This window comes from Episyrphus balteatus, chromosome 4, assembly GCF_945859705.1.
Source record: "Episyrphus balteatus chromosome 4, idEpiBalt1.1, whole genome shotgun sequence".
Taxonomy (NCBI): domain Eukaryota; kingdom Metazoa; phylum Arthropoda; class Insecta; order Diptera; family Syrphidae; genus Episyrphus; species Episyrphus balteatus.
In genome coordinates this window covers 64,655,729-64,673,952 of record NC_079137.1, presented here as the reverse complement: position 1 = coordinate 64,673,952, position 18,224 = coordinate 64,655,729, and the positions used below count along the sequence as shown (strand labels likewise).

At 27.5% G+C, this 18,224-nt stretch overlaps 2 protein-coding genes across 2 annotated transcripts in view; one reads left to right on the top strand and one right to left on the bottom strand.

Annotated features, from left to right (window-relative positions):
• The first annotated feature begins 1,022 nt into the window (after positions 1-1,022).
• LOC129918464 (cysteine-rich motor neuron 1 protein) overlaps positions 1,023-18,224 on the top strand; it is a 66,357-nt gene continuing 49,155 nt past the window's right edge. Inside the window, exon 1 of the mRNA XM_055999045.1 lies at positions 1,023-1,722. The gene's annotated coding sequence lies outside the window, so the exon portion shown is untranslated. The remainder of the gene's footprint in view (positions 1,723-18,224) is intronic.
• LOC129919315 (uncharacterized) lies at positions 14,422-16,289 on the bottom strand. Its single transcript, XM_056000170.1, has 4 exons — positions 15,955-16,289; positions 15,377-15,887; positions 14,518-15,320; positions 14,422-14,446 (listed from the first exon to the last, which is right to left on the bottom strand). Exons 1-4 carry the CDS (start codon positions 16,287-16,289, stop codon positions 14,422-14,424), a joined length of 1,674 nt encoding a protein of 557 aa, XP_055856145.1.

Here is an 18,224-nt window from a genome sequence, read left to right as displayed (position 1 = left end):
TTTAAGGATATGTTAAATACATATGACCAGGACCATGGCTATTGAATGAACAACACATAACAATTTGAGATGAAAAATTTTCATTTTTCATATTTTTGGAGCATGATTTTGGAGTAGGGTTTTAGTCGATTCTTGAACTTATTTTTTTTTTTTTTTTAATTTACCTAATTGATTTAAGGTAATACATTCCGGATCAAGTATTCACATAGCCTCAGTATTATTATATTAAAAATAATAACATAAATTCAAGACTTTTCCTAAAGAGGGCTCCATAATTAGATTTATGCAACATTCTTACAACCATCGGACAAGTAAGACGCTTTCAACGATATGTCATCCTTAAGAAAATGATGAAAAAGTGTGAAAAGAGGTTAAATGAGCAGTGGGAAGCGGCCTTAAAATTAGGTATTATTTATTTTTATCTTTACAACATTTCAATTCAATTTTGATGCTTTGAATGCATCTTCAGTTTTAAAACTAAAAAAAAAACGAATTTAAGAAATTTTGTACCTGTTATCTCACTGCAGAGCTTTAATCCTTTGACATAAAATGTTCAATTTTATTTAGAGGCAAATTTTTTAAAAATTATTAAATACAAAATGTTATAAAAAAAAGTTTGTTTGATTTTAACAAGGTTCATTAAATAAATATATCTTCCTTGTAATTGGGTTATAAATAAAGGAAATTCTTTTGAACCAAATATAAAAAAAAATCCCTTACAAGGACGAACATCAGGTGAAAGAACTGACCTAAGACTTAATTATAATATTCCAGGTTTCGCATTCATCAGTATATTGAAATATCCCCCCAAGATACAAAAAATTCATCCTCTCTTTTAAACTCTCCAAATCTTATTTTTCCATACAATTCCAGTCTCCATTCAAAAAGGATATTATCCCTGCGCATGTTCAATTTCCCCCCAAAAAAAATACAATACTGGGAAAATCCCCAGAACAAACAAGTGAATCCTTCCCCCTCAAAGAAGAACCGCACAATTTGGTAAAATACTCATTACACAGTTCTTGACTTCTTCAGTAATCTTTAGTCGACAGAACCAACCGGCTGTGAAAGAGTTCTTGTGTCGTCCTTTAAAAAAAAAAACGCGAAGCAAAGTAGCAAAAAAACCCAAATTACAATATTGTCTTTTGTGTACATACAACTTAGACTTCTGTGTGTACATAAATATTGGTCACCATTCGTGTACACAAAGGAGATGTCCTTACAGAAAATGTTGAAAGTAGTCAAATTTTACCCAAGTGTTACGTAAAAAAAAGTATTAATCTTCTGTGTGTCCTTTTTCTCTGGTTCGTTTTTCTTACGCTATGAGTGTTACATGATTTTCTTCACGAATCCTTGATCTTGAAAATATAACTTCTACCAAGAGTGTCCTTTAAGGAGAAGCAACCAAAAAAAAAGGTGTTTAATTTTTTTTGTCTTCTCTCTTCTGGAAGTGTCGTAAGACGACAGGAATATAGTATTATGTAAAAAAAAAAATAAAGGAAGAAAAAAATCAAAGTTAGTGAAATTATGTAAAAGAGTGTTGTATGTAGTTTTCTTTTGATGTGAGAGATATACGAAGTTCGAGAAAATAGATAAAAATATCCATCACTTTGTGTGTCCTTTCTATACTCTTTTGTGGAATAAAATTCTATGTTCGCTGCGCATCATAAGGATACACTACATCACCTGAAGCAGGGGAATCAAAAACAAATTACGCAAAAGGTATACCAAAAAGACGACGTCAAAAAAAACTTATCTCAAAGGATGTAAGATATGCACATATAAATATGATTATGTTTATGTTACATGAAAAGGATGTATAGGATATTCAGGATGTATGTATTTTTATGTATAAAATTGCGATAGGATTCTATACGTTTTCAAGAGTTGATGATGATTACGTTTTTATGATATACACTGAAATTTCTTTTGATAGAGTTCCTTTATTTTTTTCGTCCTTATTTTTTTTTCTTTTTTCATTTTTTTGTGGTTACCCAACTTGTTTAACTTTGATAATATACACAAGTTCAGTAAGGGTAGTAGGTATAATGAAAATGAATTCAATATATTCTTTATACATATACAAAAAAAAAAAACAAATGAGTTTTGATGATATTTTTGAAGTTTTTTTCCTTCAAAGTTAACGAGAGGACTTTATAGCTGCATTACCACAAAGCAGTTAGAAAGTAGAAATATTTTTGATAAGGTCTTTTCTTTCCCCACAGAATATCCTTTAATGTTATGGTTTTGGTACTTAAATACAACAGCATACTTTCAGCCTGAAGGTATTTCATAAAGTTGGTTAATTAATAATTCAAAGGGAGATAGTGTTTTAGAGACTACTTCGTGCGGTAAGATTATGGGGGCATAGAATGTGGTCTATATCGCGAAGAAAGGATAAAAGTGGTTCATTAGGTTCTTGGGGGATTTTTAAAAGGACTGCAGAGAGAGAGACTTTCTGGTTATTTCTGTTCGTGTTATGTTTTTAAAAATAAATGTTAGACTCGAGTTTTTCTTAGGTATCTAATCAATATTGAGTTAAGGTAAGGTGAAAAGTGAAAATTTTGCAATTATTTATTCATAAATTTATAAGAGCTTGAGATTGATTAAAGAAATTAGGAGTTAGGGTTATTATCTCAACCATCTTTAAAACCTTTATGAAGCTTATGAAAAAAAAAATAAGTTTTACATTTTACTTGTAGAGTTGGACTTTAGGTTATATATTCAATTAATAAATAAAGTCATTCTTAGTTGAAATTGAAGCTTTAAAGAAGATCTTTCATAGAGAAAATTATTTGAATGAATTTATAATTTTTTTAAAGGATCGCTTTTGCAACTAAATAATAAAATTTAAAGCGTTTTCTATTATTTGATTGATTTTTATACTGCTAGGCGTTTAAATATGGCTGTCTTTGGCCAAGTTTGGGTTTTCTCAAAATCAACCGCTCTTTTTTTGTACCTACACGCAGAAAAATTATTGGTTAAAAACAATGTAAAACTCGTGTAAAATTAACAGAGAAGATTGTAAATAAAGCACCTGCAAACTAACCCGGGTTAAAATTACACAAGTTGACTCGGTTATTCAAAATTGTTTAATCTTACCCACTTTCTCGGGTAAATTTTACTAAAATCTCAAATTTTAACCGAGTTTCTTGATCAATATCAACAAATTGATCGCTTAAAATAACCTTGTAAAATGGTAATTTTAAACAATTTAACTTAACCGAGACGACTGCGTTGATTTTAGCAACAAGAACTAAGTAGTTTTTAAACAAGACTACGTTATTTTAAACACATTTGTTTTAACCCATTTCTCGGTAGGTCCATTATTTTTCTGCTTGTATACGTAACTAGTTGTTGCTATTTTTTGTTAAAAAGTGTCAATCATGGTTGACAATTGTTCAGTAGATAAATTTACTAATAGATGAGAAATAGCTCAATAGGTAAAAATAGGTATACTAACCACATGAAAGAGCAAGGGCTAGTGACTAACAACAACAACTCTCAACCAGTCTTGTGTGCTTGTTATTATTTTGCAAGAATGGAAGGACCTACAATTTACCATTGAGTCCGAACAGCTAAAAGCAGAGATGCACTTTTCTTGCAGACCTTGACACTTCATCAGAAGATGCAGTGCCCCTTAAAGAAATAAAAACATTTTTTTAGGTTGTGGTGGTGAAAGCGAATCGAACCCGGGGTTCTAGTGCTAACTATTAATTTTTAAATCGATTTTTTGTATCTAAATCACAGAACTTGTATCTTATATAATATTTTAAGATTATTGTCCATAAATGACCCCACTTGATTTCATATGCAAGAATCCATTTAAAGGGCCAGTTTGTTCACACTTTAAAATTAAAATCCAAAAGTAATAGGTACAAGATACTGTTAATTTGGGCACACTGTTTTGGCCAGCAATTTGTTATTCTTAGCGATAGTTTTTTTTTTTTTTTTCATTTTGATAGTGGAGTGATTAGCTAAAGCCAATTATTTAAGGAAACCCGCCAAACAGCTGCCATTTTCATGATTTTTTTTACGTCCATAGTCGGTAATTTTAAATGGGTTAAAAATTGCCGTTTTTAACGTATTTTTTTTTTTTGTATTAAAACTAAAAAAGTGTTTTAAAAATTTTGTAAATTATAAATGATAAAAAAGATAAGATAATTTAAAGAAAAAATTGTGCATAAAGATGACAACTTTGCATCGTTTAGTTAGGTTCGATTGATGATGCAATTTTCTCACAAATTGACACAATAGCAACACCTTTAATACTACTTGTTTATTTTTGTCACTTAATTTTAAACAAAATTAATTCAATAAATGGTTTTCGAAAAAAAAATGGTCTTTTAACTCATTATTTTGAACAAAAACGAAAATATGTATTTAAAACACTTTTTAATTTCTTTTTTTCGTCATGAGATATAAATTTTCTTTTTTGACATATTTCTTGTTAGCCTAGGTAATTCAAAAATATAGAAAATCTTATGTAAAAGAATTTGAAAACCGTTAATTTTCATGAAAGTTGTAAGAAATGTTTTGAAATAATTTTAAACATATTTTTTAAGTTTAATATTAAAAAATAAAGTTATTGTTACTTTAATTCATTAAATGCAACAAGTTTGAGGGCCTAGTTTTTGAGAAAATTAAAAATATTTCATTAATATCTGTTTTTATCAAAAAAATTTTATAAAAATGTATTTTTTTATAAATATTTTTACTTCATTCAATTAGCTTGATTTTAAAATCAAAGATAGGAATCCCTACAATCAATGATAAGCTATGTGGTGTTAACTCTAGTCGGGAAATTACAAATTAAGGTGAATTTACAATGCACTTTTTAAATAGGTAAGGATGACACAAAACAAAAATTTTTGACAGAAGACAGATCTTCCTTGGCATATATACTAAAATGTCTGGCATATGGAAATATTTTGGAGCCAATCTGATTTCTCTAAAAATAGTTTTATCTGAAAAAAAACACTATCTTCATACTTTGAAATTAAGAATAGTGAAAATAAGTTTGGTAAATGGTTTTCTGTGGCAAAAAATCATATCTGTTGTCTAAGATTGATATACTTTTTCAAGTCGTATATAGATCTTATTTTAAACGAAATTGGCTTTTTTCACCATATTTTTGGACATTCTACTTTCTTAAAAAAAAAAAATTAAAAATAGATAAACAGATACAATTTTTTATATTAAGTAACTTTTTTATAAGAACGAACCACACCTAACAATGTATTTAATTTTTCAAGTTTTTCCCACCGATTTTCATCCAATTATATTCGATTTTTAAAACATTAATTTCAATATTTTTCCTTGAAGTTTCAGCTATGAAAATAGAATTTCGTCGGCCTCACAAGGAAACCTCGTAATTCCCAAAATCAAAATTTTACAGAAGAGACAAAAGAGTAGAAAAACAACAGAGTAGTTGGGGGAGTAAAGTGCTTTACAAAATTTGAATTGAAGTCTTTTTAGAGTTTTCGAAATGACTTTAAATTCTTCTGGGTAGCTCCGCTGACATATTTTCTAAAAAATGGAAAAAAATGGGAATTTAGGGAAAGTCCTCTTTGCTTCTATTTACTAAAAGTTTTACCGATAAAAAACTATTGAATGTGTACACGCAGAAAAATAATGGACCTACCAAAAAGTGGGCTAAATAAAATGTGTTAAAAATAACTTAGTCTTGGTTAAAAACTACGAAGTTCGCGTTGCTTAAATCAACGTAGTCTAGGGTTGCCAGGCGTCCGGGTTTTCCCGGACATGTACTCTTTTTTGGCTGTGTGGGGGACCTCCGGGATAGCTTCTATCAATTGTCCGGGATTGTACTCTTTTCTAGCCTTTAAGTATCTCACTACTTGTATGCTTCTCTTAATTCATTTAGCCCTAATTTTTCAATCGTCAGTTAGACTATCATAAGAATAAATGTCAATATAAAAAAAAAACTTTTATTCCTAGGAATAAGCTCTGAGGTTTATCTGACTATTGAAAAATTGGCCCTTATTATTCAAAAAACGAATCGAGTTCATTAAAAGCGAGGCGTTTTTATTTTGGTTTATTATCTGCTCAATTCTGTTTTGTATTCTGTTCCAATATAATCAAAACTCAAAAAATATAGAACATGGCAAAATTTTAAACGATTAAAGAAAATCTAAAGCCACTTGAGGTATAACTACAACATCCACTTTTTGCAAAAAGTCAAAAAGTGAAAATTTTCAAACTCATTTTGTGACAGTTTTTCCAACCACAAAATTAAAAATAATGATGCAGAAAGCTTATTTTGTTAGTTTTTTCCTAAAACAAATAGCGCTAAAAAGAAATAAAAATTTTTTACTTTTGTAAATTTCTCACTTTTTCACTTTTTAGGTTATTGTAGTTATGGCTTTAAGTAAGTTGCTAAGTCAAAAAGACCATTTCTTAACTTAGTAACTTACTAAAAATTTTATTTGCATTTAACTAAATCGTTTAAAATTTTGCGCAATTGGTTTTCAATGGAATTTTAAAAAATTTTTTAACTGGAATTGCATTGCAACTTTTGTAGTATTATAGCTCAAATGTTTATTATAATACTATACCGAGAAGGCCAAACTTTGTCCCAGAGTTTTTTTTTTTTTTCTTTTTTTGTGAAAAAATAAGAAAAAAATGCTACGGGAACAAGGGTTAAAAATGTGATTTTTAGTTAAAAGGATTGTTCGGTTATTTTTTTTATAAAATTATGCATTTTTTTTGTCCTAGTTTTGTACTCTTTTTGTTGTCCTTATTTGTCCGGGAAAGTCCGGGATTTTGCATCTCGATCACTAGTTTCGTCCAAATATATCTGGCAACCCCAACGTAGTCGCCTCGGTTAAGTTAAATTGTTTAAAATTACCATTTTAAAAGGTTATTTTAAATGATAAACTTGTTTATATTGATCAAGAAACTCGATTAAAATTTAAGATTTTATTAAAATTTAACCGAGAAAGTGGGTAAGATTAAACAATTTTTAATAACCTAGTTGACTCGTGTAATTTTAACCGGGGTTAGTTTGCAGGTGCTATATTAACAATCTTCTCTGTTAATTTTACACGAGTTTTACGTTGTTTTTAACCGATCATTTGAAGAGAAATTTTGAAGTTCCCCTATAATCTCAGAGCCAATTATTTATATCCAACTGTGTTCAAAACTAACAGAAAATATATTAATATTAATAAGTTTACGATATATTTATGACATTTTTATTTTATTATACTTTTATTTATTGTATCTAATTTATTGTATAAAGAAAATATGAAAACTTTAAAAGCACTTTACTGAGATCTGTCTGTCTTTTCGAGACACTGAATTTTCATCCTTTTTCAATTATAAAAAAGAACTCCAATAAAGATAATTGAATCCATTGGTGTGAAAAGGTCTCGTCTCTCGTCGCCTTTCATTTCAAGTAATAATAATGAGAATATAGGTATTTACTCTTCTCTTGTAAGCTCCCAAGAGTATTCTACATGTCTTACCTCGTGTTGCTGTCATTTCTTTACTCAAATTCACATAAAGTTGAAAGAATTTATAAATTATGTAAATTTTTTCCATTAAGGTGTGTGTGTGTGTGTTCAGAAAAAAAAAGGAGCCACATTCCATACACATTCCAAAGTTTAAGTGCCTTGCAAGGTTAACTCCTTTTTGGTCCCTGGGTGGTTTTTTGTTTGTCTGAGGGCGACGATAAACAAAAAAGGAATGGGCATTGAAAAAAACCATTATTGTATACATTGTAACCGATTCTATGAGCTTTATTTTGCTATAAATTATAAACTTAGCAATCGTTTGGTTGATGTTTATGCTTATCTTTCTAGAGTTTGAGGTATCAAATAAAAGGACATAAATCAACACAGTCAACAAAAGGGTTCACCCAACCCTCATTTCTAACCTGTCGTCATACCTATTTTAACTTGTTTTGAGTTCTTTAAAAGTTTAATACCCTACCTCAACCCCAGATAAGGTGTTTATTTTAATTAGATTATAAAGACCTAAGCTCCGTTGATGACGGTTTTTGTCTCTGCCTCTTGTTGTATTCATGTGACACAAATTGATATTTCAAAACACACATTTAGGCATATAAAATAAACGCATGTCAAAAGATTAACATTTCTATAATTAAATCCACTCGATAATAAAGGATTTTGTACGTGACGCAACTAAAAATACAAAAGCACTCTGAAATAGAAAGGATATAGAAAGAGATATGACATAAAACTCATTTAGATGCTTTTGACATTTTAACAATTTAGCTAGTTTTTTTTTTGAATAGAAATTGTAGATTTTAATTAACATTATGAACTAATATATTTGTGTGTGTTGATGGGTTTTAATATGTGGGGATAATATGAGCGAGTTAAATAGGGCTTAGAATGGATTTGAACTTAATATTACGTAAGGTTTATTTTAATTGGACGACCAAAATGAATGAATAAAAAGTTATTTGTTTGTTAAAACCATTGAAAGGTAAATATGTGTTGAATAATTCTACGAGTTTATAATCGGTTTTTTTTTTTTTGTGGTTTTTTTAGTTAATGTTTAGTTATGCAGTTCTTAATAACAGATTTAAGTAGATAGTTTTTTAGTTTTATAAATTTCAACACTAAGCGGATTATAATGAAATGTATTTAGAATTAGGTTTATTTTTTTTTTTGTTTGGTCATTAATTTAGTGAGTTTTGTAATAAAATGAAATAGTTATTCAACTGTTAAGTAATTACTAAATAAAAGAGATAATATTTGAAAATGGTAATCTAAATGTTAGTGATGTACCTAATAATGTTTTTAATAACCCAGCAGGCATATAAATATAAGACTTTATCTTGGGTGTTTCCATTGTGAGGCTTTTTAATGGAAGCGAAAATGATAAAAAAAAAATACTTAAAGAGTTTAAATTCTAAAAATTATTAAATTGAAGCAAGTTCGTTTTTTCGCGAGATCTAGAATAAAAAAAAAAAAGATATCGTTCCTGCTCTAAATATTGTATTTTTTAAATACAACCCATTTTTATTTTTTTACTAACGATACATGTATACAGAACAGAAATTTAAAACTCGTAAAATAATGAACTGAAGGTAACAACCACACATGACATTACGATGAAAGAGAATGCGAACCAAAATGGGTCTGGCAATCCTGCCTGTCTCTATTTCCAGCACCTGTCTAAGCACCTGAAGGGATTTACTTAAAACTTCGTATTTAAGAGAAAGGTGAAATAAAAGATACGTAATTTTAAGGGACTTGTCATAAACTAGAAGAAGTTGATTTTATCAAAAACGGCTATAACGATGTGTTTGAAAATATATTAATGCAGTCAAATAAGGTGAAAAAAAGGTTAAACCTCGGAACGAATGCTAATAGAAATTTTTTTTGCTCAATACCTTTGTTTTGGCATTCTATAAAATACCTCAAAAGTCTAGAAAAATCTCATGTCCGCAAGTCACGGTTTTCAAAGTCAAAGCTCTAAATGGAGATTTCAAAATTTTTGTAATGCAAGGTATTTTGTAATGCTGATTCCAAATCATCTAAAATCAAGGCAATCTGACATCTCTGAAAAAAGTTATACCGGTTTTTCATCTGTTAACCCATATTATTATAACAGTTGCAAACATACTACCGAAAAACCCTTAAAAGTTATGGTAGAGGAACCAAATTTTGCATGAAAGTTTTCATATCCATTATCTTTAAGAATCAAAACCATGCAATGAAAAAAACATTCATATCTAAAAAAAATGATATTTTTTGATAAAAGGGGAAATTTCGGGATATGCACTATAAAACATCCTCATACAATCTTGGAATTAGTGCTAATAAGTTAATTTTTTTGTTTCTATCTTTGTTTGGATATTCTATAACTTATGTCAAAAATCTAAAAAAAATCTCATGTCCGCATGTCCTAATTTTCCTGGTATATTAAAAAGTTTTATACATTTTTTTTTTTCATACTTCCTTTGGAGGCCACTAGCAATTAAAGAGACGTTTTTGTAATTTTAAAAATAAAATTTATAGGTAGTATTTTTTAGTTTTTAATAAATTTCTTATAAAATCAAATTTATATTAGTATTTAAATCAATTTTTACAATTGGAATGTACTTGCTCCTGTTGTGTGGCATACCAATTTTGTTTTTGAAAATTTTTATTTATAAAAAAACTTTTTCTTAAATCGGCTTTAGCTATTAATAATATTGATAAAAACTGTTTCTTATGCTAGGAATTTGGAGGTAAATTTTTATATTACCTATGTATGTATGTTTTTGTAATTTTAAAGAAATATAATTTTATGTAGTTTTTTGAGTAGTTAGGTATTGAATTTCTTATAATTAATAATTTATTTTTTTTTTTACTATTTTATTTTTTTTATTATTAACTAAATTATTTATTACGAATTTTTACATACACATTAGGGTGCTTCTTAAAAATCAATTTTCGAAATTTTAATGGGACACCCTTGCATTTTGTTCTTCCTGCCTTAAATATTAATTGGGTAAAATTTGGTCCAGTTTAAACACGTTCTAGGGGTCGCTACCACAACTCAAAATTTGGAAAAATACACCAAATTTTGTTTTTTTTTTCTCAAAAAATTAAAAATTTGTAATCAGAATTAAGTACTTTATATTAAATCTTTAACTGTTTTGAAAGAAATTTTGATAAAAATACAGCGGAATAAAAATGAAGTTTAATTTTGAATATTTTTGAATTTGACATTTTTTTGTGTTATTCTGTAGAATAGCTTAATTGAAAAATTCAATGATTTTATCTGATTGTTTATGAGCTTAATATCTTTATTCGACAGACAGTTAACTGACTGTTTATTAGAAGATTGAAAAATCGGTCTTAAACGTACTTTGTATTGTAACAAAAAAAAAATTGTTGAAATTGATTTTTTTTTTTTTACTTAAATCTTTAGTGAATGGTAGCGACCCCTAAATTTTAATATTAAAATCGGAAAAAAATACCATACACTATGCTTATATGGTAGAACATAATGCAGGCGTGTCCCATTAAAAAATCGAAAAAAGATTTTTTCGACCATATAAGAAGCACACTAATACACATATAAAACTTTCTTATTCACATCAACTTATTTCCCATGAGGGCAAAAAGTCCAACAAACAAATTTTCTTCTATAAAACTTTATACAAAGAGAAGAAGAACGACAAAATGGGTTTTGTTTGAAATTTTGACTGAATTGATACTTTAAGTTTTCTATTTTGAATGAAGTTGCGCGAATGCAAGTCACCAAACTTGATTAAGGAACATTATGTGTTGCTTTGCAACTCAAGTCAACATTACTTTCCGCCGAAAAAAAAAAATTAAAAATTACTTCAATTTCATTGGATTGGACTAAATTTTTGTACAGAAATAATTGATTATCTCAATGAATTTGACAAACAAGACCTTCAAACTATCTCCATTTCACCTTCAAAAATAAAGATTTTTGAATGGAGAAAAAATAACTTTTTATTTATATATAGGTATGTTGAACCTTGAAAAAAAAAAAATAGGTTACATTTTTTTTCAAAAATTTCCATAGGCCCCCCTTTTTCGTTATTTTGTTTTTCTTAACGATTTTTGGTTTGGCTTAAGAAATATTAATGTTCAACTTGTAACAACTTTTGGAATTGTATTTTTCGAAAAAGGGGGCTTATTAAAATTTTTGAAAATGTGAAAACATCACGATTTATTTTGAAATTGCATTTTCATACTGTAGAACACTGAAACTCACTCCAAATATGTATGTATGGTTAAATATTCGATACCAGAAAAAAATTTTGAAAATAGTAATTGAAAAACTTGTTTTTTTTTAGTTAAAAAAAAAAAATTCCAAAGCGATATCTTTAAAACTACCAATTTTAGGACCTCAATTTTTTGGAACAATGTTTAGAACACTTTTTTAAAGTTAAAAAAAAAATATAAAAACTTAAAAAATCGACAAAAAGGGGGCTACAATTTTTTTGTTTTTGGCCCCTAACTTTCGAAATGTTGAACTTATGGGTCCAAAAATTTGGAACATTGTTTGGAACAACTTTTTAAATCGGGAACAACTTTAAAAATTTTAATTTTCGAAAAAAGGAGGGCTAGGTCAAAAACGGTCCATTTTTGAAAATTAAAAAAAAAATTTGTAACATTCCGGAACAAATCGGGAACAACCTGGAACAACTTTCATAAATGACAGTTTCAAAAACAGGGGGTCTAACTTCACACTTTCCAGGATTCTTTTTTAAAGTTAAAAGTTATGAAACAAACAGAAATCACAATTTTTAGACGTTTTTTTTTCTAACTTCTCTATTGAATAATCTATCCAGAACGTTTGTACAAAAAAAAAACTACATAATTTCTTAAAACAATATAATAACAAATAAAAATCTGAACAAAATAGCAAGGTAATGCCATTAGCAACAAATTTCAGAATCAAGTTAAACAATAAAAAAAATGTTCAAACTAAAATTGATTTATAGTATAAGATCTACTCTAGCTATTGAATTATCTTCAATTAATTGTATGCCCTAGCACCAAAAAATTATTGCAAAATGCTATCTTATGTTAATCTTCTTAATTAATTGCTGCCATTTTGTATTAATTGATTTTTTATTTAATAACTTGAAAAAACAATCTTATACTCGATCACTGGCAAATAGGTATCAATTAAATAGACATTATCAATTTTTTGTTTGTCCAAATGGTAGCTTTTAATTTTCCGTACAAACAAATTCATCAGTTTGTTTTAATATTCGCTCCCCAGTTAAAGGTTAATATTCAATTCATGACTTACAAACTTAGGATCATCTGTCTTTTGACAATTTTAGTTAATGTTTCCTCAAAGGTATAATACTTTTAAATAATAAAAAATGTGAATGCATTTAAATTTGTTTCTTTTTTTCAACAAAAAGCGTCCATTTAATCTTTTTTTCGATGAACTCAAATGCACTCACTATGGAGCCCCAGTCAAAGAGTTGTTTTGTCACAAATACGTCCAAGAAAACAAAACTATAATTGATGCAAAATTAGTGATGCCAATGGAAGTAAATGATTTTGAATTTCGTGGATTAGTGGAAATTCCACGTGGTGAAGGTGAAACTTACAAACTACTTAATTTGACTCTAGATGGCTGTAAGCTTTTGGAGGATGTTGATTCTAATGATTTATTTAAAGTATGTTTGCAAATGATGAGAGAATCTGGAAATATTCCAAAGAAATGTCCAATTGCAGCAGTAAGTTTTAAACAAACAAACAAAAAATATATGATCCAAATTCCTTTGTTTTTAGAATGAAATAATCACTTTGAACAAATTGATTTTGAATCCAGATATACTTCCAAACTTTTCACCTGAATTTGCTTTTTTGGTTAATGTGGATTTTTTGTTTAATCGAAAAATTGGTATTAAACTTTTCATTAAAGGACGAGTTGAAATGAAACGGAAACGAAAGTTTTTCTCTAAAACTTAGATATTTTTTGAAACAGTTAAAATATTTTATAATCATATTTCTTGTTTAAAAATGTATAAAAGGAAAAATATTCATTTAGTTAAAAACTAAATAAGAAATAAAATAAAATAATGCGTGTATGTACGCGAAACCTTCTACAAACAAATAGTGCGGAATTTACACATTATGTAATATTTTCTGCTTCGAATTTTTTACCGGCATCTAAAAATTGCACCAAAGAACTATTAGAGAAATCTAACATTGAGGCATATTTTCAAAAATTCCATAAAAATTGTAAATCAATTGAAAAAAAAAATTTATTTAAAACCTTAATACATATATATTTACAATTTGTTTATAGTTAAAAAAAAAATTATAGGTTGTAAAAAATAATTTTTTTATGCATTTGTTTTCCATTACTAATTAAAGAGAAAAAAATGCATTCTGCAACTAAAAAATATTAACATTAAAAAAAATGTTAACAATAACAGTGAAAAATATTTGCATTGAAAATACAATTTTTATTGCATAATAAAATATTTAGCATTCAGAAAAAATGTAGATATTGCAATTAAAAAATTTTCTGCATTACAAAATGTGTGAATTAAATATTTTTTTTTTTTTTAATATTCGTCAAATTTCTTACAATTTTGGCTATTTGACCATAAATTAGCTATTTCAACTATAATATTAAAACTAATTTAATAGTCAGAATTGTATGAATTGGACGCTTAAAAATGCAAACATTTTGCATTGAATTTTTTTTTTGCAAAGCAGAAAATTTTTTATTTGCAATAATTTTTTTTCATTTTGCAAATATTTTTTAATGCAAAATTTTTTTTAGTGGCAATAAATATTTTTTTTAGTGACATTTTTTTTCAGTTGCAATAAATATTTTTTTAATTTTCAAATGTATTTTTTTAATGATATTTTTGTAACTCTTTATTAGACTGAAATTCAATGAAAAAAATCAACCAATCTTCTTAAAATCTTAATTTTCCCTGCCAAAATTTCCACTAAAAAGCACAAACAAGCAATTGCTATTAGAAAAAACAACAATTCAAAATTTCCAATAATTTCATTTAACGGTATTGTGTGAACAATACTTCCATGCATTGCTTTGATTTTCCTCAATTTATCCGTTACCGAAATATCATAGATTTTATCCATATGACCATGATTAATCATCATTTGTATTTGATTATTCAATTCTTTGGTAAAAAATGAAAATTTTGGCAAATAAACACATACAATATGGTGTAATATTGGCTCTCTAACTTGTGCATAGTGTTGATATCTTGTTGAATCATTTGCAATTACTGTGAGATAATTATCCAAATTGATAAATCCATATTTTCCATTATATTTGTCAAATTCATCGAATAGTTTCGATAAAGAAACTTCGGTAAGTATTAATTTATCCACTAAATTTGGGATGTGTTTAATAAATGGAAAATAAGTTGATTTCGCTACAAATTTGTAACCGTCTTGTAAGGCTTCTTCGAAGCTTTGAGGAGCTCTTCGTATCGGTTGATTATGAAGAAATTTAAATATTGAACCTTCATAAGAGCTTCGAATGATGAATATGCTCAAAAGCCATGAAATAACTTGTAATCTTGCGGAATAGATTTTTCTGCGTCCGAAGGAATTCGTAATCTTCTTCCTCAAACTTCGAATTGTTAGATTTATGACGAAAAATAGAAAAAATGTTAACCACATTTGCGAATCAAATGGAAACAGAAGAATTTCTAGCGAACTATAAGGATCTGGTTTCTTGACAATCATTTCAACAGCTGTGGTGTAATAGCTTCTTGTACATGCTAAATATGATCTTCTAACATTTGAGCATATTGTTCCTCCAACTGTTAAATCACCTTCACCATCTTGCAACTAAGAAAAAATATAAAGCTTTAAGAAGATTTGTATATGGAATCAAGGCAACTTACAATCTTGAAAGCTCCTCTCATTGTTCCATTTGGAAGGACTTCACCTAATCCTCCCGGAGACTCATAAATGTCGAGTGTAAAATTCATAGCTTTGGATAAGAAGATCAAAAAATTGCCATCAATTCCTGATAATTCTTTATCACTTTCAAGAAAAACAAAGGGTGGTTTGTGCCAAAGGACTGCTTTCACAGGACACAACCACAAATTTTTAGTCTTTTCTGGAAATACTGGTCGATTCCATTGGAACTTTCCTTCAACAAAACGATTGTAGACAATTGGTGTACTTTTTCGGCAGCTGACTTCGGTAAAAGGAAAATATGTGTAAATAGTTATAAGTCCCTCAGAATCTTCCACAAGGACATTAACATTGACAATATAGCTCTGAAGACATAATTCTAGAATTTTTTCAATGGTATTGGTACCTTCTTGATAGTTTGTTAGAATAATATTGTAATCTTGGCGAATACCGTGTATATCAAAAGAATTTTTCCGCTGGATTTTTAAAAGATCCCTGGAATAAAGAAAAGTCCTTATTAGTCCTTGTTTTTGTTCTTGTAAAAGTTACAAATTCAACTCACCTGAATGAATTGAAAGAATCAACAATAATTAATCGAGTGTGAATGTCATAGGTAAACGTCTTACCAGACACCTGTAAGAGCTCATAAACAATATTTATGTTGTTTTGTTTCATTCTCGCGGTTTCAATTATATCGCCGGCAATGAACTTTGACAAAACCGATTCCGTTTGAACACTTATTCGAACATTTCTGGTAAATGGTATATTTTCGTCAATAACTAAATGTATAACACATTTTGCTAAATTATTTTCCATGTAACTTAATTGCCAGTTATTTGCTGACGACAAATATAAAAACACATTGAACAGAAATAAATATTTAAAAAGACGTCCCATTGTTTAAAAGTTTCAAATTCAACTAGAACATTATGCTTATTTGTAGTAAGCTTTTGATGTAACAAAAAGTGAAGAAGATCAATATTTTGGTATTATGTTTGTTTGACACGAGAAAGGATGTACGAGGTAATAGTGGAAACGTTTATAAATCATCATTAAGTTAAACTGTCGTGACATAAAACATATGGTTGACAGATAATATTTCTTTTGCAAAAAGCTTCTAATGATGGTAATGTTTTTTAATTGATTTTTAAATCAATTTTGAATGTTTTGCAGTTAAATGAAAATTAAAAATTTAAAAGCTAGACAGAAATAAATTAGTCTCATCACTTATTTTTAGACGTTACCTAATAGAGAAGTTGGAAAAATTAATTGGTATTTGTGCGTGTTTTAGCTTTCCAATGACAATCGAATGGGTTTCTTCCGAGTTAAAAAAAAATTTAACTTAATTTTGTAATCAAATCTTCATCAAAAAAAAGTTCAAAAGACTATCAAATGTGGCGATTCTCTTTAAGAATGTTTTCAATACGAAATTTTTTTTTTTTCAAAAATAGACAAACTAAATTCAATGAAAGGAATTCATTAATAACAGGCTTATTTTTGATGCACAGGCTGGGATTGAGTTATCTTACAATCTGTGAAATATTCCCAATGGATAAGAGGTCAAAAAACTTAAATCTCAAAAACAGTAGGTTAAAGATAAATACACCGAAAAAAAAATTTGATAATAACAGCTATTAAATTAACATTTTTCAGTTATAAAAGTCGTCCAACATTTAAAATATCAATTTTGATATGATTATCATATCAATTTGACATTTTTCAATTTTAGGTGGAGAGCGAAAATTTCACTTTGACAGTTAAAATATCAATGTTGACTAGATTTTACGATTTAGTTTATTATGATGATATTTCTTTTTTTTTTTTTTCTTTTTTATTATTTTTATTTTTTTAAGTATTTTCTTTCTTTTTTCTTTCAAATCAAAAGAAAACATTACTGAAAGTGAATATTCCTTATAAAATAGTGATGATATTATTTTTTCTATTATAGGTGATAAAATTGTTTTGTTATTTTCTCTTTTGCCGATCAAATTTTATCAGTGAATCATACATTTTACTTCGAAAAAACACAAAGCGTACACATTAAGAGTTTTTTTTTTAAATATTTTTCAATAATTTGGAATGAGAAATTGATATGAAAAAAATTGATAGGTAATAAAATATCAAAAAAAATTTCAAAAATGTGATTTTTAAATTTCATCCTGATAATAAAATTATTATTTTGATATTTTAATTTTCATAATATAATAACACATTTAATAGGGGATCGGGTCAAAATTCTGGCTTCAAAATTCTGCTTTTCAAAATTCTGCTTTTTCAGCGAAAATTCTGCTTTTTTTCTATTCTGTTTTTCAAAATTCTGCTTTTTAAAATTCTGCTTTTCAAAATTCTGCCAGCATTATATTTGAACAAAAAAAATTCTGCTAATTCTGTTTTTTTTTTATTGAATATGCGCTGGCTAAAGAAAAATACACCTCATCAATGTAATTCAACATTGGTACTTTCCTAAATTTTTTTATTTAAGTGTCGCAAATATTTTTTGAAATGCATATACTGACTTTCTTTCAAATAAAATATGTATACTAATTGGAACCGATGTTGTATATTCCTTTTCTTATTCAAATTTTTGAATATTCATCTTTATTTGATAAATTAATAAATTTTTAGTTATTTTTGGAAATGTTTAATATTAAAAACCTTTTCTTAATATTTTCAAATTTATTCATTTATAAAACAAAAATTAATTCGCATTTAAAAAATGTGTGTAAGTAATCAAATAAGCAGATAATTTTTCAAAAAGATGATTTTACAGAATTCTGCAAAAAATTAAAAAAGGGTTTGGAAAATGTTTAAAAGCGCGCGCTTTTTAACATT